The sequence below is a fragment of the Balearica regulorum genome, chromosome 5 (genome assembly GCF_011004875.1).
Source record: "Balearica regulorum gibbericeps isolate bBalReg1 chromosome 5, bBalReg1.pri, whole genome shotgun sequence".
NCBI lineage: Eukaryota > Metazoa > Chordata > Aves > Gruiformes > Gruidae > Balearica > Balearica regulorum.
In genome coordinates this window covers 40,321,459-40,348,513 of record NC_046188.1, presented here as the reverse complement: position 1 = coordinate 40,348,513, position 27,055 = coordinate 40,321,459, and the positions used below count along the sequence as shown (strand labels likewise).

The window sequence follows — 27,055 nt, the reverse complement described above, 5'->3', positions numbered from 1 at the left end:
AAAGTTTTTAGAAATAAGTTTGAAGACTTGGAAGGGGACCTGCTGCTTAAGGGAAACTTGGCTAAAAAAAGAGGACCACAGTGTTTGATTATACAGTTGAAAGTTATTTTTACAAGAAAGAAACTTAAACATATATTGGTATCTATAAGGAATTAACAAACCACCACCCCACCCCAGAAAAAAAAAAAAAACAGCCTGGAAGAATTTTGAAACTGCCTGTAAACTGTAGAAGGCCACTGGTACTGATAGTGATGAGCTTCTGGCTTCTGCAAAAATGGTGCAATGGGAAGAACAAGGTTTTTTTGATGAAGGACTTAAAGCGTAAAGTGTAAGTGCAAACAAAGCACCTTTTGTCCTCTATATCATAAAGAAGTATTGTGTGGCAGTGTAATTTCTTTTATAATTCAGAATTGATTGATGCTCAATGAGGTCTGTGGATTGTACCCTTTTGGTGTGGGTAGATGCACTTGATATGTGCAATAATGTCCCCATTCACTGGAGTGGAAGTAGTATTGAAAACTGCAGCTAAACTTGCTGTCTCTAGCAGCAGTGGCATGACTGATTGCTGAAAGTTGGAGCATGGGACTTGAATAGAGGTTTGGCAACACGGGAAAATGGTTGTCTGTTTTGGAGTGTGACATGAGGCAATATTTACCCTGCTCTGTTTCTCCCTTTTCCAAGCAAAAGGCAGGTTGCCAAGTACAGGGACTGAATGGTTTGGATCTTCAGTTGGAAATATTTTGCCTACACTGGGGTAAATGAGATCTGCAGATAACTCAGTAAATCTGAAAGTTGTCCTCTCTTTGTATGATACTTTACTTATTGGTCATGCAAACTAGATGGCTCATTCCATGCATTATCTTTTTTTTCTGTCTTCTCTAAACCTCAGCTTTGTTTCTGTTTATATCCCTCCCTTTTTAAAGAGAAGTTGACAAACTTTCTTAAGTTACTAAACCCAAAACTTTCCCATACAAATATGCACATCCACAGAATTTCTGCATCTCTGGAACTTCCAGAGGAGTCACAGCAGAACCAAAGATCCATCTACGATAGCTATTGATATAAATATATACTTCCAGACACAGAGTAAGTGCATCTTTAGTTGTTGCTGTTTGTGTATTTTTAGGATTAAAATTTTCTAGTTAGCGTGTGTTCTGGAGAGATGAGTATCTTGCGCAAGTGTTCGGCAAGCGCAGCTGAGGGAGTACAGTTGCTGTTTTGGCAGCTCTAGCATTTAATTATAAGACTTCAGCCTCACAGAGCTCAATTTGAAAAAGCTCTAAAGTGTCATATCTCTGTTATTTACCTTGTAGTTTCTATGCAATTTATTTTTCAAGCTGTTCTCCAGCTGTGAGGACTGGTTTACATGAAATTCTTGCAGAATTGTTCCATCCAGATTTACTCTGTTTTAAAAATGCCACATAGTGAGATTTAATGTTAAAGCCCTCTATTGCTGAAGATTTTTTACATCTTTCAGCAGTTTCATGATACGTAGGATGATACGTAGACTCTCCTCTTCTGGAACATCTTGCCTTGCATGAAAAAGCCTTCAACTTTCAAATTTCTCTTAAATCTTTAAAACAGTCTGAGTTTGTCCATTTAAGTTAAATCTATTATGTTATTCTGATAGAGTGCAGCAATACGGTACTAAAGAGTGAAATCTTTTTTTGTCCATCTAGTTAAGTATGGTATGCTAATTAATGAAACAAAACCTGAGAGATTTCTGGTAACTCACATCAGAATATTTGGTGATGGAATGCAACTTCTCAATGGATTATTAAACCTAGGTTTACCACTGCATTAAGTGAACAAGTGTTGATTCTGATGTTTTAAAACCGTGTATTCACTCTCTAGCTAGTCTAGAATATAAATGCTGAATTGTGTACAATTCTTACAATGCCACATAAATTGGGGTTTCTTTGACCTATACCTCTTATTACAAAACTTCAGAAAGCTTTTATTTAATAGTTTCTATGGTTTTCTTTAAGAATTAAGAACTTTGAATAAGAATATGAATGTTTCTGAGAGAACATTTCCTTCTCCTATCTAAAAGAACTATGATTAGAAAGGATAGGGAGAAATTGAAAACTTAGAGCTTTTTTCTACTACCCCAGAATGTAAAATGAAACTATCCAGAGTACCCTGAGCACTACACTCCGATGTATTTCTTGAAATTGCTTTCTCAATAGGCGAATATTATTCTGGGTTATTAATTTAAAAGCTTTGAAACTTGCAGTTTCTATTCACTGTTGTTTTGCTGTTGTTTTGGTTTGTTTGGGTTTTGCTTGATAAGACGAGTATACAGAAAACTGATTTTTTTTAAAACTTTTTGTGAGAATGGTGAGTGTTTCAGTGTCCACATAAGAGCCTGGTGTTGTAATGAAGATAAACAATTTTGGTTTACAATTTTTAAAAAAGGGGGGAAAAGAGAAAAAAAAGAAGGATGTTTTCTGTTTGCAATATTGAAATGTCTTGAGTTTGGACATGAACATTCCAACATATTTGGTTATCTTACTGTGTAGTACAATTCCGTTTTCGATACTAAATTTATTTATAATTATTAAAAATAATTTATTCACAATCATTTCTATATTGACTTAAGGTTTTCATACTATGCTAGTGGGAAAAAAAAGTGACTAAAGATCATGCTGAATAAGCAGGGAAATGCAGTTCACTTTCATTTTTTCCCTGTAAGGAAAGACTGTCTTTCCCTCGGCATTTCTAGATGTATTATATTTTTCTGCTGGTGCTGGTGCCCCATATAAATACAAAGACAAACCTCCAAATACAGGTCTGAAAAGAAGGCTAGCAAAGTGCTGTCAATGTCTGTCATCTCAGCTGTACTGAGATGAATTCAGAGATTGGATTTTTAAACCCAGGGAGTTTCAGGTGCAACTATTAAGCTTTTCCCCCGCTACTCTCTTTCCTGCAGTACTTGGGGCACGTCGAAGTGGATGAATCCAGAGGAATGCATATCTGTGAAGATGCTGTGAAGAGACTGAAATCTGTATGTATATTTGTTTCGTGCAAAAGTTGGCTTTGGGGCTGTGAGCGTTGCTGGAAAAGGTCCGTTGGGCAGCAGTGCCCCAGCTAAAGACTGAACTTTTGACCCATGTTAGGAGAACAGTTGGCCGGTTTGAGAGCACTGCTGTGGTTAGGGGGATGTGCTAATCTGATGATGAGAGGGAGAGAGTTACAACTGTGCCTTCTACTTGCAGAAACTCTGCAAAACATATGTGTAAAATATCCTCTGTGACCTTTGAGACTAAGTTGGGACTTCAACCGTTGTTTTTTAACAGTTCTTTCTCCCTCTCTCTTTTCCTCTCCCTCTCTCTCCCTCTGTTGCCTGCCACTTTAATAGTGACTTAATTCACCGTTATACAAAATATTACTTGATTTAGGCTGCTTTTTTCTAATGCACTGCAACATTGTAGTCACGCATGAAATAATCTGGCTTGCATCTGCTCAAAGTGGCCTGAAGGCTGCCTAATTCTGATATGTCATGAAGTGGGCTGCTCTTTGTTTGGCTTCTGTGAACGTTTGCTCGCGTAAATGGCACTCGTTCAAAGCTCTTTGTATTTCTGTGGCCATTTAAAGAGGTCTTGTCATCTCTTTCCTGCAGTAGTAGTATCGCAAAATCCTGAGGAAATAGCAAACTCCAGAAAGGCAGTGATAGTCTATCAAGGAACTGAGGCTAAAACAGCATTGAAGAAAACAGGAGAAAGGATGTTCAAATTTGAAGTCTGAATGGAGGTAGAGAACTGCAATCCTTTTCATCACTTCTCTTATGTGTCTTAGCTATATATGTTCTTCAGTGATGCCTTTGGTAGAAGAAACTCTTGTATCCTTGTAGCTCAACAAAATTACTGAAAGTACATCGCACACTTCTATTGCACCTTTGCTAACTTAAAATATCTGCTACGGGACATCTCTTTTTTTTCCCCGTCACCAAATGTGAGAGCTCAAATGGCTTCCAACTAAACCTGTTCTTCCCTTCTTCCTAGCACAAAACAGAGTATGATGGGCTATCTTTTCTTCCTTCTGTTGTGCTGTGAAGTTTCTGAATTGGTTTAGGGCTCTGATTAAAATCAAGTCTTTTCATTCTTTTCTCTCTAGGCTAATGTATAGCAACCTGTTAAAGCTGCATCCCATCTGTTCCCATTCAGCCCAACAGTGATTGGTGATTGATTTTTATTAAAAAGGGCCACACAAAATACAAATGAGTTTCTTTGTTCTATGGATTTAGTTTACGTAGCTAAAAGTGCAAGTAGTGACCATATAATGAATTGCATCCATTTTTGTTTCATTCTGGTTTTTGTTCTATCAGAATACTTTCTATTAGCACACCAAATAACCTTGCAGTATCTACTTTATGCAACTTCTCTCATTCTCTTCTCTGGGGAGCTATGCTGTGAAGTATTTGTTCTCTAGTTTTTTCATAAACTTTAAGCCCACAGGCCAGTTTAGTGTAGCTGTGCTGTAATGAGACAGTAACAGCATAGCACCCAGTTTCCTCTGGAATCGGAATAATTCCAAGATTGTGATTCTTGATCACCTGAATTACTATTTCAAATGTCAGACTTGGATATCCAACTTTTACAGTGCATTCTCTGGAAGTAAATAATTTCATTTCCCTATTCTGTGCTATGTCATTATTCCAAATTATGAACGGCATGAACTTACCCGTTCTCATAAATTCAACATTTTTCTTCAGATAATTCTAATTTCTTCTGCTGTTTGAAGTTTTTGATGTCTATATATAAATCAGACACAGGCACATGTCTCTTACAATTGCAATTTGCATTGTCTCCTTTGTCAGTGTTGGAAGTTGAGAAGCAGAGGTGAAATTCTCTTTGGGCCCCAGGAGGAAGATTCAGACTACTGAAACTGCTTTGTCCGCTTTAGTTGCTAGACTCCATCAGATCCAAGGTTCATTTGGAGCTGCTCACTGCAATTCAACCCCTGCCCCCCACCCCCCAGCACGTAGGTTTTAAACTGGGGGCATTTCTTTAGGACTCTACTATTACTGAAAGCTCTTTTCTGTACAATATACTCTCTTAATTAGCAAAAGCCAAGACACTGGATGATGTTTCAGCATGCAAGGAATGTGATAAGAAAACAGTTTGTTCTTTTGGTACTCTCTTGCTTTCACAGTACTGGGTTATTTTGATGGGCTTTCTCTTGCTCTTGAAAGAATTACAAGTTTGAGCTACAGTGCTCAAACTGAAAGACTAGCTTAAGGGAAATTGGACTTCACTTTTCATATGGTTAAACTACATTGAAATGTATGTGGCCTATTTTAATCTTTACTGTCTTCTTTGCAGGTAGTGTGTAGGTTTTATAAATCCAGTTAATAAATAATAGTTCTGTTCTCTTAGACAGATTTGTTGAATACTCGTATCTTGTAGCTTCTAAAAATTGTTCTGTCTTTACTTATTTTAATAGGTATATTTTTTCTCTTAATTCTTGTCCTCCAACAATTCATTTGGGGAACTGAAGTCTGTTCTTTTTTAGGGTTGCCTAGTAGATTTTAAAACATTTTATGGGATTTCTCAAGAAGAATGTAGAACAGTGGTAATCGTGGTTTTAGGAATAGCTTAATTTCTGCTTTGCTTTTTGAAAGAAAAGATGCAAAGAAATCTCTCTGTCTCTTTATTGTGGGAAACAACCTTTCAGGGTTTTTTTATTACCTGCTCATTTAATGTGGTGTAATTATTTTTGAGCACTGCATCTTGCAGAACTTGAAACCAGATGATGGTGAGCACTTTATTCAGGCATTGTTTAATTGACAACTGAGTAAAAGAAGCCACTTTTAGCTGGAGAATCCCACATCCATACTGTGATCTGTTGTTACAGTTTTATAGCTCTGAAATTGCACACCAACAATACTATAATGTGCAGATTATAATATTGTTTAGAATGAATGAAGACAAACTTATGTCCCTATTTTCTGTCTGATGAAATAGCATTGCAATCTCATTAATAGATCAGAAACCCCTGTATTCAGCTATCAGTCTATTATTAACATGGGTTAATATTACCAATGGAGCTTGCATTTTTCCCTTAGTAGGTTATTACCAATGTAGCTTACATTTTTACCTCAATAGAGATATATCACTAACTGTGAAAGACTAATGTGTAGACATTTCATATCTGGTAGGATCCTTGTGTTTGGACACTAAGGATTAAATGATTTCTTCAGAACCATTTCACTGAATTTAAAATATTTAGCACAAACTGGAAAATAACTTTATAAGGGCCCTGTAAGTGTAAAAGACAAAAGTATACTCTGTCATGTCATGTTTTGATTTTAAATCAGCTTTAGTGTGCAGTGTTGGTTTCTAACTTTTTGTTTTAAATGATGCATTTGTTTTAATATATGTTCTTGTTTTAGCAGGTAAAGAGACATAATTTAATGTTTTAAAACATGTGTTAGTTATCTCTAAACTACATTAACTTAGTGTTGTTTAAAACCCATTTTGCATGATGCCTTTTCCATTAACCTTTTCTAGTTTATAAAAAAAAAATAATCTTGCTTAACAAGCATTTTGCTGAGAGCAAAATTAACCATCACCTAAAAATGAGGTAGCTTCTGGTGAATCTCTTTAGCTTTTGCTATCTTTAAAAAGCTGTTATTTAGCGCAATGCAATAGTCATTGCTCAACTTGGCAGCAGCATCCAACCCCTTCTCATTATGTACACAACACTGTGATTAATCCATTAGTTCCCCTCCTAGTGTTCTGCATATCCTGTCCAAATACATAACCGTTCCTGCCTCTAAAAATTGTTAAGCTTTTCAGCTGACTGAACTTAGAGATGTTCTTTATACAGTGTCTGAGTGACATAAATATGTTAGAGATACTCAGTAAAAAAGCCCTGTGGAAGAACGTCGGGCAGAGGCGCACAGCAACAGAAGTCAGGAAATGCAAAGTCGAGATTGACACTCCCTTCTTAACTTTGTGTTTCCTGGCTTTTGTTGGCTTGCGTCAGAACCATAGCTTTGTTTTAAATATAACCTTGTTTATCAATCACTGCCTCAGGATATTTGTAATAATATTTTTAATATAGTATTGTTATCAGTGATCAATGTGTTGGGATTGCAGGGTGTTAATGTGGGGGTCAGGGGCTGTCACAAAGCGGCTCTCTGTCTCATCTGCAATTCTTCACCTCCTCCCCGTTAGTGCTATATCACAGTTTCCTTACGAGCGAAACAATTTGGAAAGATAGCAGGAACAGCGAGACGCTTCATACCAGCTTCCCTCAAGTGTGGAGCAGTGTGTGGCTGTGCTCACAGAGCACCAGGCCTGGCGAAGTGTTCTCTCAGTAGAACTGGTTCAGATCTTGCAGTTTTCTTTTCACAGTCTGGTATGAAAATAAAGCCAGTAAACTAAACTGCATGCAAATATGCTTAAAACCATGTGCTGCCTTTTTTGTAATGTGAATCTGGCAATCGGTACAATCACTTTCAGGCTGAAGCAATTTAGGAAGTTGTAGTGAAGCTCTTGGTATCTTTGCACTTGCTTAACTGTCTGTCCCTGTCTGAGCTGACTTTAAAGGGGTCATGTTCAGCCTGTCAATTCAGAGTTGTAGAAGGAGTATCTAGTATTTGTATAGATATTGTATAAAGCCTTGGAAGGCTTTAGAGAGAATGAAAGAGGAAGGGATCTCATTCCTGTTGTAGTTGTACCACAAGCTAAGATGAAATTCCTGACTGTTTAGAGAAGACTGCATAAGATGTGAAGTGTTAAGAGTAGCATGTAAAGCAAAGCAACAAATAAATGGAATAAAATGAAGCAGTGTTTAACCCTGCTTTATTACAACCACATGTGTTTCTCCAGTTTACAAAGCATTTGCTTTGGGAAAGATTGATGGATACAGAGCAAACTTGACTGTAATTCTGGAGTTAGAACTTTGCATTTCACAAGGGCCCGTACAGTATTTTAATTGTTTAACCACCATGTCTGCTGCCAAGTTTAGTTTATAACCTAACTAAAAGGGACTAAACAAGGGAGAGTGAAAATAAAGTAACCACTTTGCATGAAATTGGGGCTGAGGTTCTCTTCTTTCCACCAATTTCAGGACAGTAGCTTGTTAGAATTGTGTGCGTGCCCTTTGATCTGCATTTTCATGGGATTATTTTCACATTTGCCTGTCGCACCTTCTCATGGATAACTCTAAAACCCCCTTCCTTTCCCTCCAAACCCTATTCTTGTGTGTGCTTGTTGGTTTGAAACCCTGGGACATTTTAGCTACCTACAGTAATAGCGCTCGACTTGTCCCCCCTGTTCCTCCAGGAAAGGAAGTTCTTCAAAGGCTTCTTTGGAAAAGTAAGTTTAATGCCTCGTTTGTGCTTGCACTATAAGGAGTTACATCCCTGGTATAGCACTGCCATAAAATCAGGGTGTTGAGAGTCCCCTAATCCATTTCAGAATATTTGCTTCTAAAACAGACTTGGAAATATGTTGATCAAACAAAGAATATGGTTAAAAAAGCAATCTGAAACAGAAGCTTAAATCCATACGGACAGTATCGGAAATCCAGTGTTCTGAAGTGATTTGATCTTCCTGAAAAACTGTGAATTGTCCTTTTAAACCCTTAAACTTCTGCCAGCCTACATCACCTGGGCAAATATCTACAGAGCAGTTGGGGTCTGTGCCTGGTGAATGCTTCATGATCGGCTGCCTGGCACCAGGAGTTGACCCAAACGTTAGCATTGGGAGAAAGCAGTGTGCCTACACATACTACCTCTTAAACCTTTCTTTTTTGAGCACAGTCCTAATTCAAAGGTAAATGAAGATGAGACCAGGCGTTTGTCTACTATGTTTTAATTGCAATTAAACTGTATAACTGAAAAATTTAGTTTCTGTCGTTGCTATTGTTTTCATGAGCGCAGTGACTTAGACGCGAAGGGAAGCACCTCTTTGTGCTTATTGAGAATGCGCTGTACTGCCTCCATCTCCACGAGGTCCTGTAAACCTCTGAAAGTGCTCTGTCTTTTACCTCTCATCTCTTCCCTACCTCTGTGTTTCAAATTCCTATTAAAAAAAAAAAAAATTTCGTTTTCACAATCTAAGATATGGCTTCTGAAGTATTTTGTTATAAAATGAATCTTGGCTCAAGTAGAAAGTAACAAGTTTGTAACTTCCATACAAACAAAAATCTTTTGGAGCTGATTATTTTCTGGTCACAAATTTGTTTTGGCTTTGCTTGGAGAGTAAATAAAGTCTTCTTTTTTCAGCTGCTTTGTTTTCACCTTTCACTCAGATAATGTTGCATGTCACAGAGGGACAGCTGTTTTCCCAATTCAAGTTTCTTCCTATGATCTGGGAAAGCACACATCTAAAGTGTAGTGATAGTGAAGGGCCAAAATACCATAGGTGGGATATCTATCAGATTTATCAGATCATTCCTACGTACTAACAAAATTTAAGAGCTGGAATCTACAAACATTGGAGTGTAAACATGCCGTTTGCTTTACAATTGAAAATGCTAACTACTACTTACAATTTGTTTAAAACAAACGGAAACTCCCCCACCTCAACCTGATCAGGTATGTTGCATTTCTTTCTGCTTGCTGGTATCAATTTATGTTAGGATACATAAGAAAGTAGAAATGTAGAAGGACAGAGCTTTGCATAGCACTTAACTAAAAAAGTCAAAGACGGATTTTTATCTGTTAAATATGCCAGCTTCCCTATTACATCTTAGTAGCTTTTTTATAAAGTCCTGTACTTTGCCATGGCCTTGTAGATTTGATTTGCATTTTATTATAATATTTTGCCAAAGAGGGACCTACTTCTATTTCAGCCTGTGAAGTTTGATTAGTTAGCACTGAAACCACTTAAATCCATAGTGTTTAGGTATCCCCACAGCGTCAGTATGGCAGTGCCTTTATTACAGCTTGGCCTGCAACGGGAGGCCAAATCTAGGGGAAAAACTGCAAAGAAAAGGGACAGCTGTTCTTGTATTAATATTTGAGAAATACTAATAATTCTTAATATCTTCTGGCTGTCTCATCTATAATTTCTCTGCAGATGCCTTGCCTTGGGATTAATATAATATTCCAAACTGCAGAGCTGCTTAAAATGCCCTACTGGCTTTCAAAGTCAGTCTAGACAGGTTTGCTTCTTTCCCTGTCCGTATTTTCTCCCCCTAAAAGGTAAATCTGATGGATTTGTGTCTGGAAATATTCAACTGTTTAGTATTGAAAATACTCTCTTTTCAGTTTTAAATAAAAATAAGTCTGTTAGGGTAGGCTTCTGCAGTTTTATTTTGTGTACCATATGCAATGTAACCGAATCAACTGCCTTTTTAGGCAGCTCTTCATATTTTAAAACTAAAGCTTTTCTGTTAGTAGAACAGCTAAGTAGTACAGATTTGGTGATCTTTCCCGTGTTTTGCTTCCAGCGACTGTGTGCATTTCTCATCATGCAATGTTTTATACAGAGTCTGAAATGAAAAATTTTCTTTTTTATACCTCAGGCTCCAGATACATCTTACAGCTGATTTTAAGTCCCATGACAGCGTAAAATAAGCAGAAAGACTAGAAACAATTTAGAAGTATTTTAAAAATGCATTATTGGGCAACTTTAATTCTGCTCTGGTATCCTTAAAGCTTTGTTTTCCAGCTTACAATGTAGCTACTACTTATCTTCACATTCCTATCACTTCTAACAGTTAAATTGTCATGACCTGCACTGCTGATCAGGAAATGTACATTTCGGATTTAGTCTATTTTTTTTTTTTTTTTTTTGGGGGGGGTGGATGCCCCTGTCTGTCGGAGAGGTTTCCCTTGTGCCCAACCTGCAGTGGTCCTGCTTTGTCTTCAGGCCTCGTTGTCTGTTAGGACAACTGCCTTGCCCTCCCTCCTGGAGACCTCTGAGAACTCTGAAATTAGTGCAGATAACGAATCTTGTATTGGAGTAGATTACTGACCTCCTAAGAAGTGCTGAGCAGCAAGGTTTCTATCGAGGCTGACTCAGCTCTGACAAATCAGGCTCCTGGGAGTCAGTGCCATGTGTGGCTCTCATCCAGCTGTGCTGTCATCCAAAATCTCTTGAATACAAAGACAAGCCACTGATATGGATGTCTAGATGAGTCCCTTAGTAGCAACATTTAAGACCACACTGTTCCGGTGGATATTTGCCATTTGCGTTAAATACTTTTGTTTGGAGTCACCTATACCTTTCCAGTTTTATTACAAAAGCTGCGGTTCTGCGTTGGAGTTCACTTTCCATGCAGTATCTTGCATCTGGTCTGATCTTTGTCCAGTGTGTGCCAGGAGTGCAAACGCTCATATCTACTTACTAATCACAATATACGTGGCAATATCCTGCCCATAACAGAGTAGTACTTTGATTTGTATAGCCAATATAAACTGATTTGGAGAAGTATGTTCCTTTATACATCACTTGTAGACAAAGGTAAGCTGAGGATTCAGTAGATAGGAAAAATCATATGTTGCCCAACAGTAGTAGCTGTGGGTTTGGGATGTAGACTGTAAGGACTAACCCCTTCTAAGTGCTGCATCCACCATAAATCTAGAAGAAGGAACTGGGAGATAAAAGTGTGTTTTCTTTTTCTCTTAGTGTAGCAAACCCATATTTGGTTATCTTGCATGAGGAACCTTATGTGGTCTTTTAGCCTTTTTATTTTATTCTGAGAAACATGAAGCTCCATGTCTTAGCTATTTCTAAATCCTCATTTGGTAAAATAGCAAGTAAGGAGTAGCTCTGCTAAAGATCAGTGCTGCTTTATGAAGTACCCAGATCAGTTAAACTTGGCTTGTTTAATATGAACTTCAGGAACTGTTTGCTATTTCTGCAGAAACAAGGTTTTTATTGTTTGCTGGGGAAAGACATGTATCTCAGTTTCTAATGATGATAATCTAAACCAAACAGTCACCTGCAGGCATTGTCTTCTCTTGATTGTTTGTATTTGCTTGAAATAAAGATTTTAAGACTATTAACAGCTTAGAAGAAACTGGTATTCCTTTTTAAAATAGTTCAAGGAAATGGACCTCTACAAACCATTTCTTTTTGGGATTAATAGGGTCTTTTAGGCTATGGAAGCTAGCTGAGCATTGAAAATATAGGTTATATATTGTGGCTATCAATATTTACTGCTCTTTAAGACCAAAAATCAGAAGTTACTTTTACGTGCTGCAATATTTTTTTAACACATATGATGGTAAATTTAAGTACTTCTTCCTTTGTGAACTATGCTCTTTCTGTTAGGCATTCCAGAATCTGACAGTTTTACTTTAAATCTTCTCTGAGGTATCCAGCAGGCTGGATGGATGTTTAGAAACTTGCTTCTGCAAGCACTTCTCCATAGCTTGCTTTCATGCTGTGCTTATTTTCTCTCTTTTTTAATCAGTCTTCCGTACAAGTCAGTGCCATTCTCTGTTCTCACCAAGCTTTTTGAAAACGCTGTTATTGCTGCTTCCGAAATTGGGACAGATAGTTCCTCCCCAAAACCAAACAGAAGTCCTGCCAGGCCCATTTTCTTTTCACACTTGCTGTTTTCTCTGAGAATGAAACCAATGTGATATAACAGAGACTTTTCACTCCAAGATATTTCATCCTTACAGTGTTAAAATAGGTTTTGCAGACTTGGAACATGTGTAGCGTATGCCAGAATGAGTCCTTGCTCCATTACTTGCCATATAAATTATATACATCTGCAATGCACTATTAAAAAAATAAAAAATATCACAATTCTTGCATGAAGCTGCTAGCTGATACCCACTCATCTTTCTGTTGGTGGTGTTGCTCTCTTCACTCCCTGCAGTGGTCTGTGGCGGGTGCCGTTAGCAGCCACAAACTATGTAAACCTAGTGCTTCAGAAAAAGTTACAGGGAGAATAGTTTATTAGCTGGCTTAAAGTATGGGGCCTATGAATTAAAGTAACACATTAAAAAAAAAAAGATTATTTTTCTAGTAGTAGTTCTCTGTAACAACCAGTAAAATTATGTTGACATCTTGTACCTGTTTTCTGTTCAATGAATTAGTGTTTATACTGTTTTCTGTAACTTTCCCTTAAAAAGTAAACAATCTAGAAAGAATCTGTAGTTTAAATGGCTCCTGAAGCCTTCCTGTGTTTCCCACTTTTACTTGCCCTCAGCTTGCGGCAGCTGAAAGTTCCCACAGTCAGATCTTGGATAAAAGCCAGACCGCTCCTCCGCTGCGTCAGCCTGCCACACACCATGGCTTTTTCAAGATACACACCAAATGGTTAAGGAATCATGTCTTTCTACCTCTCTTCCAAGACATGACATATAGCTGTTAATAAATCAGTGAAACATGTTTGGATGATTGATCTTAGTATTAAGCTCATATCACAATAACTGATGATTTTGGGTGCTTTTAACACTGGTTTAATGTGATGCCATGATTCTGCCATGCGACTATTGGGGCAGAGGGTAGGGCTGGTGGAAATACCAGGTAAGAATTTTCCTATGTTTAAACTTGTGCTAAAGCAGCTACCTGTGGTGTAACTCCTTATGAATTAGTGTTTTCTGACTCTTTAGTGGAATTCTTCACCCACTTGGTCAGTCTTGAATTCTTTACTGTCAGTGGATGTACACCCTATTTTTGCCACCACCTATCCTGTGCCCTCTCCCCATCCCCACGATGTGCTGTTTCTGAAATACTGGCTTTGGCTTGGTTCTCTGAATGTTTCGCAACTTGGATTGAGTATCTGGCTTTGGGCACTCTACTGACCGTGGACTTCAGCTACACTTAATGTTACAGTTCTTGGAAAGGGGAAGCGGGTGGCAGTCTTGATGCTGTTGGCATAAAACTGGTTTTTTTTCTTTCCTTTTTTTTTTTTTTCTTTTTTTTGAAAGTCTGGGAAGAAAGCCGTTAAAGCAGTCCTGTGGGTTTCGGCGGATGGACTCAGAGTTGTAGATGAGAAAACAAAGGTTAGATTTCCCTCGACAAATGTTTTAAATCTCTCTATAATAACATATGTGCTATAACTTTAAATGGACACCAATCTTTATGTTAATGCAAATATTGGTATATGAAAGGAAGACTGAAGTGTATAATTAATCATTTCTTGCTTTGTACACATATTTATGCATGCAAATTTTTTTTCCCCGGTTAATTCCACACTACTCTCAAGACACATTTCATGAAATGTGGCAGGTAGCACAAGCCTGGACTATTTTTTGTTGCATTTACTGGAAGAATGATTTTTTTTTTTTTCCACTTGAGTTCTCTTGGTGTTTAACTTGGAGAGTCCCTTGACTTTGTTCTGCACCACTGCAGAAGGCTGCCATAATAATACCTGAGCAAACTCATGTTAATCAATATAATTTTCAGTGCATCCAAATCCTAAAATGGATCTGAGTGAACAAGAGCTGGCTTCTAAAAATGCAACAAAGAGAGTAAATTAAATAAGAGGGTTGTGCCTTCAGACTCAAGCTAAATAGTAACTGAGTATCAAATTCAATAATTTCTAATTGTAATATCTAAGCTGTTGGTCTGAAGTGGAAGACTAATGTATTCGTGGCATCTGTCTAGATTGTTTTACAATTTTATTTATTGTGAAATAGTACAGTACGTTCCACCAGGGAGCCTGTGTGCAAGTAATACCAAACAATTCTTGGTTTTATCTAGACATAGGCAATTAGAAATAAGAGCTTTAGGCTTGCCTCTATAAGCGTACTAGTATTTTAAAAGGTGGTGTGGCTGTTGAAACAATTTTTACTCTCATTAGTCTGAAATAGTTCTATGTTCATGTTATTTAACCCTTACTTTATCAACCTAAAAGATGGTTTCTGCAAGCCAACGTTGAGAAGCAGGTAGAGATAATTCATATCCCTCTGCAGTACAGCTGCCGTCAAATACCTGCTCTGTGGGTAGGCTTCTCCAGGGCTGCTGTTGTGAACTGTGCTGTAGTTCATCAGCACTAAAGTTGCTGTCTCTTAACAATTCAGTTTCTATTACAACATACTGATGTAGGTGAACTCAGTGTACTGATTGCCTCATTTAAAAATAATAGTACATGTATTATTTTTAGAAATGTTACTGCATATATATATCTCTGATCTTTTAAAATTGAATTTTAATAAGTTGTGCAGACCCTGGAGGAAACTAAAAGTATAGGACTTAAAAAGAGAATATACTATTGCCTCCTGGTGGTTGGATATATTAGCACAGGTGCCAAGTACTACCCACCAACCAAAAGAAACAATTTGGAAAAAAATATTGAAAAAATAATTTTTAATGAAGATAGCAGAGTTCTTAACCTATACTATCTCCTTTTTAGAAACACTTCTCCCATCAGTCTATGGGAACAAATCAGGGATGTTTGATACTACCAGTGCTGCTGGTGCTTTGCCTTGCATCCCTGCTAGCTAGTTGGCAGATCAGGTTTTGCTTTTTGTGTAGCAGCTGCTGGACTTTTTCACACTTGCAGACCTCTCCCATAAGTTTCATTGTTGTGTTTTAACCGCCGTAAACATTTTTTGATTGCAAGACTACCAGAGCTGCAGTAAAAATAAAATAAAACAATAAAAAATGTGAGCTCCGTAGTCTGGAGGAGAGATCTTGGAAATTGTTTGGGTCCCTAAATTCTTAAGTGGTGCCTTGGTACACTCCTCCCAAAGGTGACTGGTGGAAAATGTCATCTGTCCTTTTTGTTTCATACTGGGAATAGATTCTGAATGGAGAATTCATTGACATAATTATAACCCCATCAGGTTATCCTCTTTTTAGTATACCTCACCATCTTGCAGTTAGCACTGAAAATGACTTGTTCCAGTGTTTGTCCATATTTCCTCACATTTCTTTTATTGGGGCGGGGGGGAATTTTTCCCTCTAGGATCTTATAGTTGATCAGACAATAGAGAAGGTTTCTTTCTGCGCGCCAGACAGGAACTTTGACCGGGCATTCTCATACATCTGTCGAGATGGCACGACAAGACGCTGGATATGCCACTGCTTTATGGCCGTAAAGGACACGGTAAGTTTAATATGGTGTGTGTCCAACTCCTCCAGCTTCTAGCTGGGAGTTATGCTCAGAAAAATTAACTGCCTAGACTACTGCAATATGTTTTGACTTCAGCTAAAGTATTACTTAGTCCTTGAAAATTGTTTTAGTTCTAATTCTTTATATCTGAATTATTTGCCATCTCTCTGTGGTGTCATCTTTTGGAGAGAAAAGCATGTGTATAAATGGAATGCAGTCAGCCTCAGATATGTCTAGCAGAAGGGAACTACTCTTCTAAAAATAGCCAGAAGATATTCTCATCTGAAAATGTATACAGCCAAAAACTGAAACAGCAATGACAGTTTTTCCAGGATAAAATCATAGTGAGTAAATACAGACTGGTTATGAATGCAGCCTCTTGTATGCGAATGTTGTCTTGAATGGAAAGCCATCAGAATGTTAAGGGATGGAGCTAAACTGAATTAAATTAGGATTTTGTTTGCTTCTAAGTGATGGAGATTTTTCCAGTAGAAGGTTTGAAAGTAAGTTACCTCTATCAGTCTCTTGCTGTGTAGACTTAAGTATGTTGTTTAACTCCCTGATCTGGCCTTTTCCTCTTTCTGCTCTTTGTTGAATCCTGCCTATATCATAGAAAGCTCTTGAAACCTCACGCAAATTCATTGTGTGAACTCCACATAGCACGTTCAGAGCAATTGTACTTGACAATTTATCATTTTTCTTTAAAGAGAAACAATGAAGCTAGAAATTCCCGCTTAAACTCATGTTAGAGCTGGAGCATTTCTGTTTTCCTCTGTGAATAACAGGCCAATTCACTTTCCGATTACAATAGATGAGTTGAGCTACTGGTGGTAATAGCGGCTCTGACTCAACTGTAGCTGCCGTATCAGCTGGATTGCTGGACTTGTTCTGATGTGAATTGCCTTTCCTTATTGCAGTTATTGGACAGTGGATCCTTTTGTCCCCGCTGGTTAATAATGGAAGTGCTTTTCAGAAGGCACTCTTGGTACTAACTTGTGCATTTGGTCAGGGCTGCTAAGAGGTATAAGTAATCAGCATTGTACTTTTAATTTTCACACTTGCACACCATGGTAGTGTCTCCCTGAGCCCCCTGTAAACTTTCTCTATCTGAGAATAGCACTTACCTGTCCTGCAGGACTTAGACCTGCTTAAGGTGGCTTCACAAGAGTTTCTTTGTGCACAAATGTATCCAGAGGCAAGGAATCCATGCAGGCACGTTACTGCACTAGCATCTTAGTAGCAGTTGAACTAGGGATTATCCAACAATCTCTTTCATTTCTGGGTGACCTTCTTGAACACCGCTTGTGCATTAGTGGTTGGGAGTCTTTATATACCAGGTTTAATTTTAGAGCCATACAAAAAGCAGCCAATTACAGTAGTTCTCTTTAATGCTTTAATTAGATTCCTCTCGTAAAGGCAGGTTATCACGTTGCAATGCTTGAAGCACATGTATGTTTCTGTTCTAGTTACTCTATGATGCAATGTTGTCTTATACAGGGGGAAAGGTTGAGTCATGCCGTGGGCTGTGCATTTGCAGCATGCCTGGAGCGAAAGCAGAAGCGAGAGAAGGAGTGTGGAGTGACTGCCACCTTTGATGCCAGCAGAACCACGTTCACTAGAGAGGGGTCATTCAGGGTCACTACAGCTACTGAACAAGCGGAGAGAGAGGAAATTATGAGACAGATGCCGGATACTAAAGGTACAGGGTGCAACTTACACGATCATCCATAGCAAGAAAAACCAGCGCTGAGGTGAATTGGAGCTTGGGCAAGGATTGAGGCTTAACGTCCTTGCAACATTCCCTCTCTTCAACCTCGTTACATACAAATTACATTCCCAGATGCTCATCACTTCACAAGATGAAAAATGCTCCCAGATTCACTCATAGTGCGTTTTCCCACATCTCCTCTAGAAAAAGTACAAGTGGCTTCATATGTGAAAGCTGTCCTTGCTTTGTGTTGTCAGCCTGCTTTATGGCAGAGAACACCATAGGTACCATACTAAAGACCTTATTTTAAAAATGTTCGCCAGACATGAAGTAATCCTTTTTGTAGTCTAAAGCTTATGGTAAATGAACAGACAATTATGTGCATTTTTCTTAGAAAATAATGTGGTTTTATTTTGATTTTTTAAGGCAGGTTACAAAGTGTAGGTATAGAGTTATACTGCACGAGGGACAAACAGATCAATCACAGTGTGCTTTCTAGAAAAAACAAGCCAAAACAACAACCCCCTCCCCATAAAACACATAACTGTTGCACTGTTGATTATAGTCAAAACTAGTAACTGATTTGAGAGGAGTTAGTTTTGACGACTTAGCCATTTAAAATGTCATTTAAAGTGTTCTCAAATTCAAGAGAGAGTAGAACTTCTTACCCAAATTCTATTACAAGTGATGGAGTTCTACAGCTAAGTAAAAATAAGTATTATAAATACTGCCTGTAGCCCTCTTTACAGTGGAGTTAAACTTTTGTTTCAGAGGGTTCCACAGCAAGTTTTATGCTGCCACTTGATTGCAAAACTTTAATCTTCGTTTTCATCATCCATCTGCTTGTTCCCATACATTAGTTTTAGAATGTGCTAAATGAAGCTTAAACACAAGGCCTTTGTTACTTGAGGGCATGAGTCAAACTCTTGACTCAATGAAGGTGTGTGAAATCCTTTCCAAGAAAGACTGATTAGAAAAGTTTCACTTGGACGAGCAGCTGCAACTCATGGGTACTGAAGCTTGCAAGACAACATAATTAGTTCTTCCTACCATTCGAACTCCTCAGAAATCTCTAGTGTGACTCCTCTCTTTACCAGACTTCTAGTTATTCTGTTGATGTGTCAACAAAAAAAGTCATTGTTTTGCCTGAAATGTTTGGAAAGCAATATAGGCAAAATAAGAGTTCAGACCAGGACAGTGAGATTTCCCCTTCTCCTTCTGTGTTGATGAGCTGTGTTTATTGCCCCAAAAGCCAATTCACTTATGAGTGAGAGAGTTTTCCTAGAGTTGGAAAAATCCCCATTGCTATTCTAATCGTAGGTGTCGCGATTTAAAGTAGGCTTAATCCTACATTTCTACCATTAGGCCTGGCTGACAGAAGCATTGTGGTGCTATGGAGAACCCTGCAAAATGAAGCAGCTTCCTTTAAGTTGGAGGAGCTTCCAGTGCAACTAACTAGTGACTAGGTGCTAACATTACAGATAAATTCAGTTAAGGAAGTGACACAGGAATGCACTGCAAATGTGGCTGGTGTTAGCAAGGCCTGCCAGCTCTGAGGCTGAATCTACCTTGCAGCACGCTTCCATCTCTCTGTAACGTATTTCCCGGAGGAGCTGGGGAGCTGCAGCCTGAGCACTGAATGCAGCCAAACCTGTGAAGTGCTGCTGCTACCTCTGGCCTGCTGAAGATTGTGCAGGGTGTTTGGCTGCTGATTCTGCAGGGGTAAGAGGGTGGCTTTTAAAAAAGGCCCTAGAGCTGGGTTCTGTTCTCTGTTGCTGAGCTATGCCACCCTAAGTAACTTAATACAGTTTGTAGTAATACTTTGGCCATAGTTCTGTGTGAGGCAAAGTAAAGGTCTCGAACACACAATACACTTTTCGATCTTAGTCATAAATGCATTGCAGGTATTTCTAGAGCTGGGGTCTCGGGAATAGCTAGAAAGAATACATATACACGGCCATCATTTCTATGAAGTGACTAGCCTTAGTAAGCTTCGCTTTGGAGACTGGATGTATGTAAAGTGACATGGTGAAGGCAGTGAAGGTATACAGAAATTATTTTTCTGCTAGGGTATTAGCAACTTGTTTGGAAGAGTACTAATTATGCAAACTCCTGCAGTTTCTCTTTTCAAAACAAATGGGAGTAGGGGCAGGCAGTTGAACACTACTTTGCTTTACTCTTCTAACCTCACTCAATTTCCTCTAGCAGTTGAAACGGAAGTGAAAACAGTAGCACCAGGTGCTGCACCAAACAATGCTGCCCCCTCTTCTGGCTCACCAACCTCTCCTACTGCTGAAGTTGCCGCCTCTCTGGATAAAGAAATGAGCAATCCCCACGCTATTCCACGGAGACATGCCCCTATAGAACAGCTTGCCAGGCAAGGGTCTTTCAGGGGCTTCCCTGCCCTTAGCCAAAAGATGTCTCCTTTTAAACGCCAGTTGTCTTTGCGAATAAATGAGCTGCCTTCAACAGTGCAAAGGAAGACCGATTTCCCCATGAAAAACTCAGGTAAAACTAAATGGTTCCGGTGAAATATTACCTTACATTGTCTCTTCTTCCTTTCCTTCTCTGTGGCTTCAAATAACTCCTTATTTTTTAGTAAATCCCTCTTCCTGCCTCATATGGATCACTTCTCATGAATGAACATCACCACGTCAGAAAACTTCTGCTTTGGGAATAGGCAAGAATTTCAAATGCAGTATTCACATGCAGCAGGCAAACAGTTTTAATCACTGTCTGAAATATTGGAGCGCAGCTTGAAGTGCGCAAGGAATGGGTGTTGGTGAGTTTAGTAGGTGCTGGCTCTTCCCTCTGAGTCACTGAACCAGTTCCTCCACTTAATGCCATGGCATCATGAGAGACAAATCCCTTCAAGGCATTAAGCACTTGTCATGGGATCATGTGATGCTTTTCTCCAGTCTGTCCTTCTGCCTGAATCCTTCTTTTTGAGAGCAATTAAATGGCTTTTCACCTTGCATTAGCAGAAACTTTATTGTTTAGGTGGTACAGCTGGCTGTATCGGTAATGTGTGGTACAGTTTTCGCATGACGGTAGTGGGGTTTTCTAGAGTCATCCCAACATAAACGCCTGGGGTGCTCAGTACCTTGCACAGTGTCCTAGAGCCCTCTTAGCTAGGTTATCCTGCAGGCCAGCTGTACTTTTACCTGGCAAGAGAGCTAGTTTTAGGGTTCTAAGCTTTGAAGTAAAAATTACTGTGGCAAAGGCAAAACCAACAAAAATGCCTAGCCTGACTTCTCTTACAATCCTTATTTGGTGGCCTGTGCTTTAAGACCAGCACTGAGTTTTATCAGTTTTACAGTAATAATGCACTGCTTACTAGTGATGCTCACTGAGCACACTACAATCTGGGTTTTTCATGATTCAGAACATTTCTGATACACGTTCCCATGCATGCTGCTGCCAGTGCTGCTTACTGTCACACTACATGTGCTGTATTGGAATATCCCTTAAAGCATCGATTTTTGGGCATGCCTCCCCCTGAATTTTAGATATGGCGCATGTTGTGTCCAGGCATCTTATGGTTTTTATACTATTTGTGCTTAGTTATGCCTGCTCATGTGAGTTCTGTGCAATGAAGGACTGATGATCAGTACTTTTGAAAAGCAGTGCAATTAATGAGAACATCTGGTAAGTTGGCAGTTTTACTCCAGATGTTACTTTATCCACATTATGCTAATATTTGGTTTAATATTGAGTGTCCATTTTATTGGAGCATTCAGCTTTTGCTTTTCATAATTCTACCACAGGAGCTAGGGATTTCAGCTACTGCTGAACTGGAACAATCAACATTCTAACTCTAGACTTCACTTGCCACCGTACATTGCTGTCAGCACGTTTAAACTTCATCTAGTTACTATGGAAGGATGTTGTTGGAACACTTAAATCTATCATAAGTATTTTCATTTCACAGAGTGCCAAATCCTTGATATGTTTAGCGCTTTAATACCGAAAGATTTAGATCTCTACTAAAGCTATAGAAACCTCTTTTATTTTCTGAAACGAACATCCTCTTGCATTGACACAGAGAAGCAGTAATAACCGACTTTAAATCTGGACCGCTCATCCCCTTACCCTCTTGTCTAAGTCACAAAATACACTAATGTGGCGTTCTATTTCAGTCAGGTCTTCAACACTGATGTAAAAAAAAGCTGGCATGCAAATCAGTAGCAGGAATATCTAGGACGTAAGGGAACTAATTATATTTCAGTTTCACAGTGGTATTTGTGAATTGTTTCTGTATCCTTTAAACTTCCAATTTAATGAATTTTCTTTACATTTTAGTCCCTGAGGTAGAAGGGGAAACGGACAGCATTAGTGCCCTGTGCTCTCAGATCACCAGTGCTTTCAGCACACCATCTGAAGATCCTTTCTCTTCGGCCCCCATGACAAAACCAGTGACAGTAGTTGCACCACAGTCTCCTGCCTTTCAAGGTTTGTGATTTCTTTGCGTGCCACGGTCATGCTGGATGAGGCTCGAATGCACATAATGTTGCTTTCTAGTAACACATAGTCTTAATTTCTTGTGCAAGTCCTGTTGTCGTTATTTTGGGGGAAGGCATCCTGCTTTATTAATCTTGTCTGTTTAGTTTTTCTGTGTTTTTGTTTTTAACAAAAAGTTCATACACCTACCACACGATAGTTACTTGTCAACGGGACTGGCTTTGAGATAATGGCTATTTTAATATTCTGTCTCCTGAACTGCAAAAACCTTAACAACTGTGTGTCACAGGAACCAAATCCCACAAGGGAAGAGCTTTTGTGCCACCACATGATTACTGTTTTTCACACAAACTCTTAGATGAGTTGTGGAGAGATGCCAACTAGAGAACTCATAGCAGCCTCTGAGCTTCATTTCACTGATATGCTTTTATACAAGTTGTGTGAAAAAAGAACCTCTCCTTGTTCAATGTAGGTATTGTTACTTTGCATCTAAAACCTGTTCTTCTTTTGAACCTAAGCTTAATCATACAGTAACTTCCGGTGAGCCATATCTCTTCTCTATAATAACAACAAATTTAACTTCAGTTGGTCATCAGAACTCAAGATCTCACCCAATACATAAAAATCTACCATTCTGTTAACAAGCATTGGCTTGGTGAAACGGAATTTACTAGTTTTATCAACTGTCAGTCCAGTTTGGCTAACTTACGCAAACTGCTGTCATGTGGAAGTGTCTAAAATTGTTGTATGTTGATAGGTATGACATGGCCCACTAATATTCCAGTTGTGTGCATGCCTTGCATGAATTAATTGCACTGATGTTGTCTGCTCCCATTTTAGTTAATGGCACTGCCTCTGCCTTCTGTGTGCTTGCTGCTAAACCATCCCAAGCTGCTGTAGTGTCCACAGCTATGCCAGTTCGTGAAACCAATCCTTGGGCTCATGCTCCTGCTGCTAATACTGGAGCTGCAGCCATGGTCGCTGGTAAGATTGGAAGTAGATCCGGTGCATTGCTATGAGAACTTGGATCAAAAGCATAATTGAGCCCTCGAGACAATTGTCAATGCCACTTAACGGCAAGTGGAAGGAACACTAACAAAAGCCGGAAGTAGTAGCCTTTTGCACAAGTGGATGGAGGGAAGCGATGAACTCACTGGTTCTGGGTCTATAAGCTGGACTGATTCTTATTTTGGCAGCATTTTAGAAAAACCAGTGCTTAAAAGGGAAGTAATGAAATAATGCGTTTGGGGATGAAGGGGAAAGAATCTGTGTGCCCAAAATAATTTTTGTGCGTTCTTACCACTAACGTACATAAGGAGAGATTAAGTTGGTTGCTTAAAGGCTTTAGAGGTTAATTTCTTCTGTTAAATAAGTTTAGTCTGTCCCTCCAGTCCTTTAGTTATATACAAAGTAAGGTGGTGCCGTAAATGGCTGTTACCCATGTGGACGCATGCTAGAAGGCTACCGTCAAACTAATATAATTTCCTGGTGTAAGCTCAACTCGAAAAGAGAAACTTGCGTAGTGAAAGAGTGGGTTCTGCTTGGCCTTGTAAGAGTACCAGACCCATTTTCAATAAGTCTTGCCCCGTGAGAGAGAGCCCCTAAGCCCTGCCTCCAGCAGTTCCCACTGTGAAAACAACAGCAAACTGATCTTTAGAAGGCGTTTAACTAGATCAGGCTGAATGAAGACTGCTGAGCAGTAATGGTTTTCTACTTCTCCAAAACACCAAATAGCACACAAATTGCAGAGCCGTCTCTAGCATTCCTAGTTGCTTTTCTTATCACATCGGAAACCTAGCAAGGCCCTGTGGGAGGGAAAGAGAATTTGAAACCGCAGGGAGAAGGAAAACCAGAATTTGGCTGGTGGGACGTAGTTTTGAAACTGTGGGAGGAATGTAAATGATGGTCACTTACATTTTTTTAATCGTTGAAGAAAAATGAGTTAAAATCAGAGCTGATTTTATAGAGGAAAAGTCTAGAATGCTGAGTGTTGAACATTGCAAAAGAGTTTAAGGGGTTAACAGCCTGAGTTACATAGGAAAAGAGTAAGGGAAGAGCAAGTGGAGATGGAGGAAGAATGTAAAGGAGTCATAGTAAGTACAGTTTACATATCATATAGTAAGTTTGATTAGATATATTGCCTTAAATGTTCATGTATATTGGAGTGAGTAGTCACACTTAATGTGTATGGGACAGAAAAATGAATGTTGTCTTGAACCCACAGTACCATTACATTACTGTCCTTTAGAGGGCAAAGCCTTTATTTAGGAAACAGCAAATGGGTCTTAAAAAGAGTTTCTCATAGCTCTGTGCTCTAACAGTCCCCCAGTCCTGAGCTGTACATTCAGAAACTAGCACTCCTCAGTTAGAGGAATTGGTGGCTATGGATTAGATCATTGCCACTACGTTATGAGCGCAGGTGGCAGCTCTCCTGCGTGCCTTAAAGTCTCAGATGTCTGCTATGAAGATAAAGAAATAAATCCGCATTTTAGTGAAGAAACTCTACTCCTTGACCGATGTCTTCCTATAACAGATCAGGACAGTGGGTGCACAAAGACACTTCCAGTGTTGGTAGCAGTCTTTCAGCTGTGGAGGGAGGAGGCCTGTCTGTCCTTGTGTACATCCTCCAGCCTTTCTAACTGATAAAAGGGCAAGGAGTGGAAATATTAACAACTTCCCCGTGCTTTCCTTCCCAGGCACTGAATGGAGCAGCACCTCCTCAGGTGCGGCCTCACCAAGTCTCTTCCAAGGAAATCACAGACGTACTCCTTCAGAGGCAGACCGCTGGTTGGAAGAGGTCTCAAAGACTGTCAGAGCCCAACAGCAGCCAGCCCCAGCGCCAGCCCCACAGCCAGCCCCACAGCCACTACTGCAGCCTCCTCCAGCAGCTTCCCAGTCAGCACCAGCCTTCCCAGTCAGCACCTTCATTGCGCCCCAGCCTGTGCCGGTGGGTGTGGTACCACCCATGCAGCCAGCATTTATTCCAGCTCAGCCCTATGCTGTAGCAAATGGGATGACCTACGCGGCCCCAAGCGTACCTGTGGTTGGAATCACACCTTCCCAGATGGTAGCCAACGTCTTTGGCACTGCAAGTCACACTCCAGCAGCCCATCCGCATCAGTCACCCAGTCTTGTCAAACAGCAGACGTTCTCTCAGTATGAAAGCAACAGCGCTACGACCAGCCCTTTCTTCAATCCACCCGCGCAGCACAACGGCTCTGCAGCTTTCAACGGAGTTGAGGGTGGCAAATGGGCTGCAGAGGACAAGCATTCACAGCCTCCCGCAGCTGCTCCCCAGGTAGACCCATTTGAAGCACAGTGGGCAGCACTAGAGAGCAAGGCAAAGCAACGCACTAATCCCTCTCCAACTAACCCCTTCTCCAGTGATTTACAGAAGACATTTGAGATTGAACTTTAAGCAGTCCAGGGGGAGGGGGGCGGATAAATTGTACGTTAGAATAGAGGGATAAAGGGAGCAGAGGGGACTGTTTCTGATCAGTTTGCTTTGATAATCCCAAAGGTCCCTTCAAAGGAAAATGAGTTAGAAAGAGGGAGCAATTATGGGGACAATATAAACATACAGAGAATTTAATGTGCAGTTCTTACAAGGAACCCTGGAGCCACCCCAGTCTGCATCCCTCCTCACTTGGAAAGCTGGAAGTCAAACAGAGCAAAGAAAGGCACCCAGTCCTGAAGCGTGTTCTGCAGAAACATCACTTATCTCACCGAAAGGAAGGCAGATTTTGTACTTGTGTCCTTCTGATGCCCTGCCAGTCCTGGACGTTCCCCCCTCAGGGAAAAAATGGGGTGGGGTGGGGGGTGGATGTGGTTGGGAGATTGTCACCTGCTTCGCAAAAGCTAGGTTTGTGGAGAAAGTTGAGCTTCCATTTTGAGTAACAAAGTGAATATTATATGTAAAGAATAAAGTAAAGCCAAAATCTTTATTTTTATGCATTTAGAATATTTTAAATAGTTGGATATTAAAAGCTGTATGAGTTGTAAGTAATCTTGCCAAAGGTTAAAAAAAGGGGGTTGGATGTAAGAAATTGTACATAAGATTGATTTATCTCTGATTCTTATTGTAAGTAATATTGGGGGGCGGAAAAAGGGGCTCTAGCTTGTTCTTGTATCTGTTCATTGTAAGTAGCATATTGCAACAACAATCACAACCAATAAGTCATTATATCGTAGTTTTAAATAAAGAGAATTAAAGAACAGTATTGTCATGGTTTGAAAACCGTGAGGAAAATGTACTGTTTTTTATCGGAATCAAGCTACATATTATATATAGTATGAGTTTTTTTCCTTTCATGTATTGCTGCAGTTTCTTTGTCTTAATCTATTGGTTCTAACACTACTGTGACAACTTACTGTAATCATATCTACATCCTGGGGCTACCTGGGACACCATTTTATGTTTGTCTGTCAATAGATCTTAGAGGTTTTTAACTTTGGTTTTATTTTTTCCCACTGATTTGTGAAACCTTGTGGTTAAGGCTGCAGCTGGTCCAGGTTCTGCCTCTGGTGACTTGTGAAAACCATCTCATTTTAACTTTACTTTTAAACTTTGGCCTTACAAGCAAATGTAAGTTATATATATTTGTACTGATGATTTATAATCTGCTTTAACAGAAATAAATGTTGGTGGTAGAAGTGCTGTCTGTGAAAGCTTTATTCACCCCCGTTTAATTTTCAGCGTTTGCCCTTCTGGGTATCTTCTGTGTTATTATGTGAATGTAGACGAGCCCTGCTTGCCAGCCTAGAAGCTTAGTAACGGCATCTTAACACCTCTCAGGTCACCTTGAACTTTAAGACTGAACTTGCAAATACCCTTGTGACCTGTAATTATTTAAAGTTTGGAAATAGAGGGCTTTACTGAAAACGTCAGAGTCTGGGTTTGCATTACTG

At 39.5% G+C, this 27,055-nt stretch overlaps 1 protein-coding gene across 22 annotated transcripts in view; it reads left to right on the top strand.

Moving 5' to 3' along the window:
* Window positions 1-26,800, top strand: part of NUMB (NUMB endocytic adaptor protein) — a 96,476-nt gene extending 69,676 nt beyond the window's left edge. For 6 of the 22 annotated variants that reach the window (XM_075754335.1, XM_075754336.1, XM_075754337.1 and 3 more), the window contains 9 exons: window positions 2,933-3,007; window positions 8,250-8,327; window positions 13,850-13,924; window positions 15,832-15,972; window positions 17,476-17,677; window positions 19,892-20,194; window positions 21,989-22,138; window positions 22,988-23,131; window positions 24,844-26,800. In XM_075754335.1, coding sequence (XP_075610450.1) covers window positions 2,933-3,007; window positions 8,250-8,327; window positions 13,850-13,924; window positions 15,832-15,972; window positions 17,476-17,677; window positions 19,892-20,194; window positions 21,989-22,138; window positions 22,988-23,131; window positions 24,844-25,565 — 1,890 coding nt within the window. In that variant the 3' untranslated portion in view covers window positions 25,566-26,800. The remainder of the gene's footprint in view (window positions 1-2,932; window positions 3,008-8,249; window positions 8,328-13,849; window positions 13,925-15,831; window positions 15,973-17,475; window positions 17,678-19,891; window positions 20,195-21,988; window positions 22,139-22,987; window positions 23,132-24,843) is intronic. The other 16 variants (XM_075754355.1, XM_075754352.1, XM_075754353.1 and 13 more) reach the window with 10 other exon arrangements.
* Window positions 26,801-27,055: the final 255 nt, after the last annotated feature.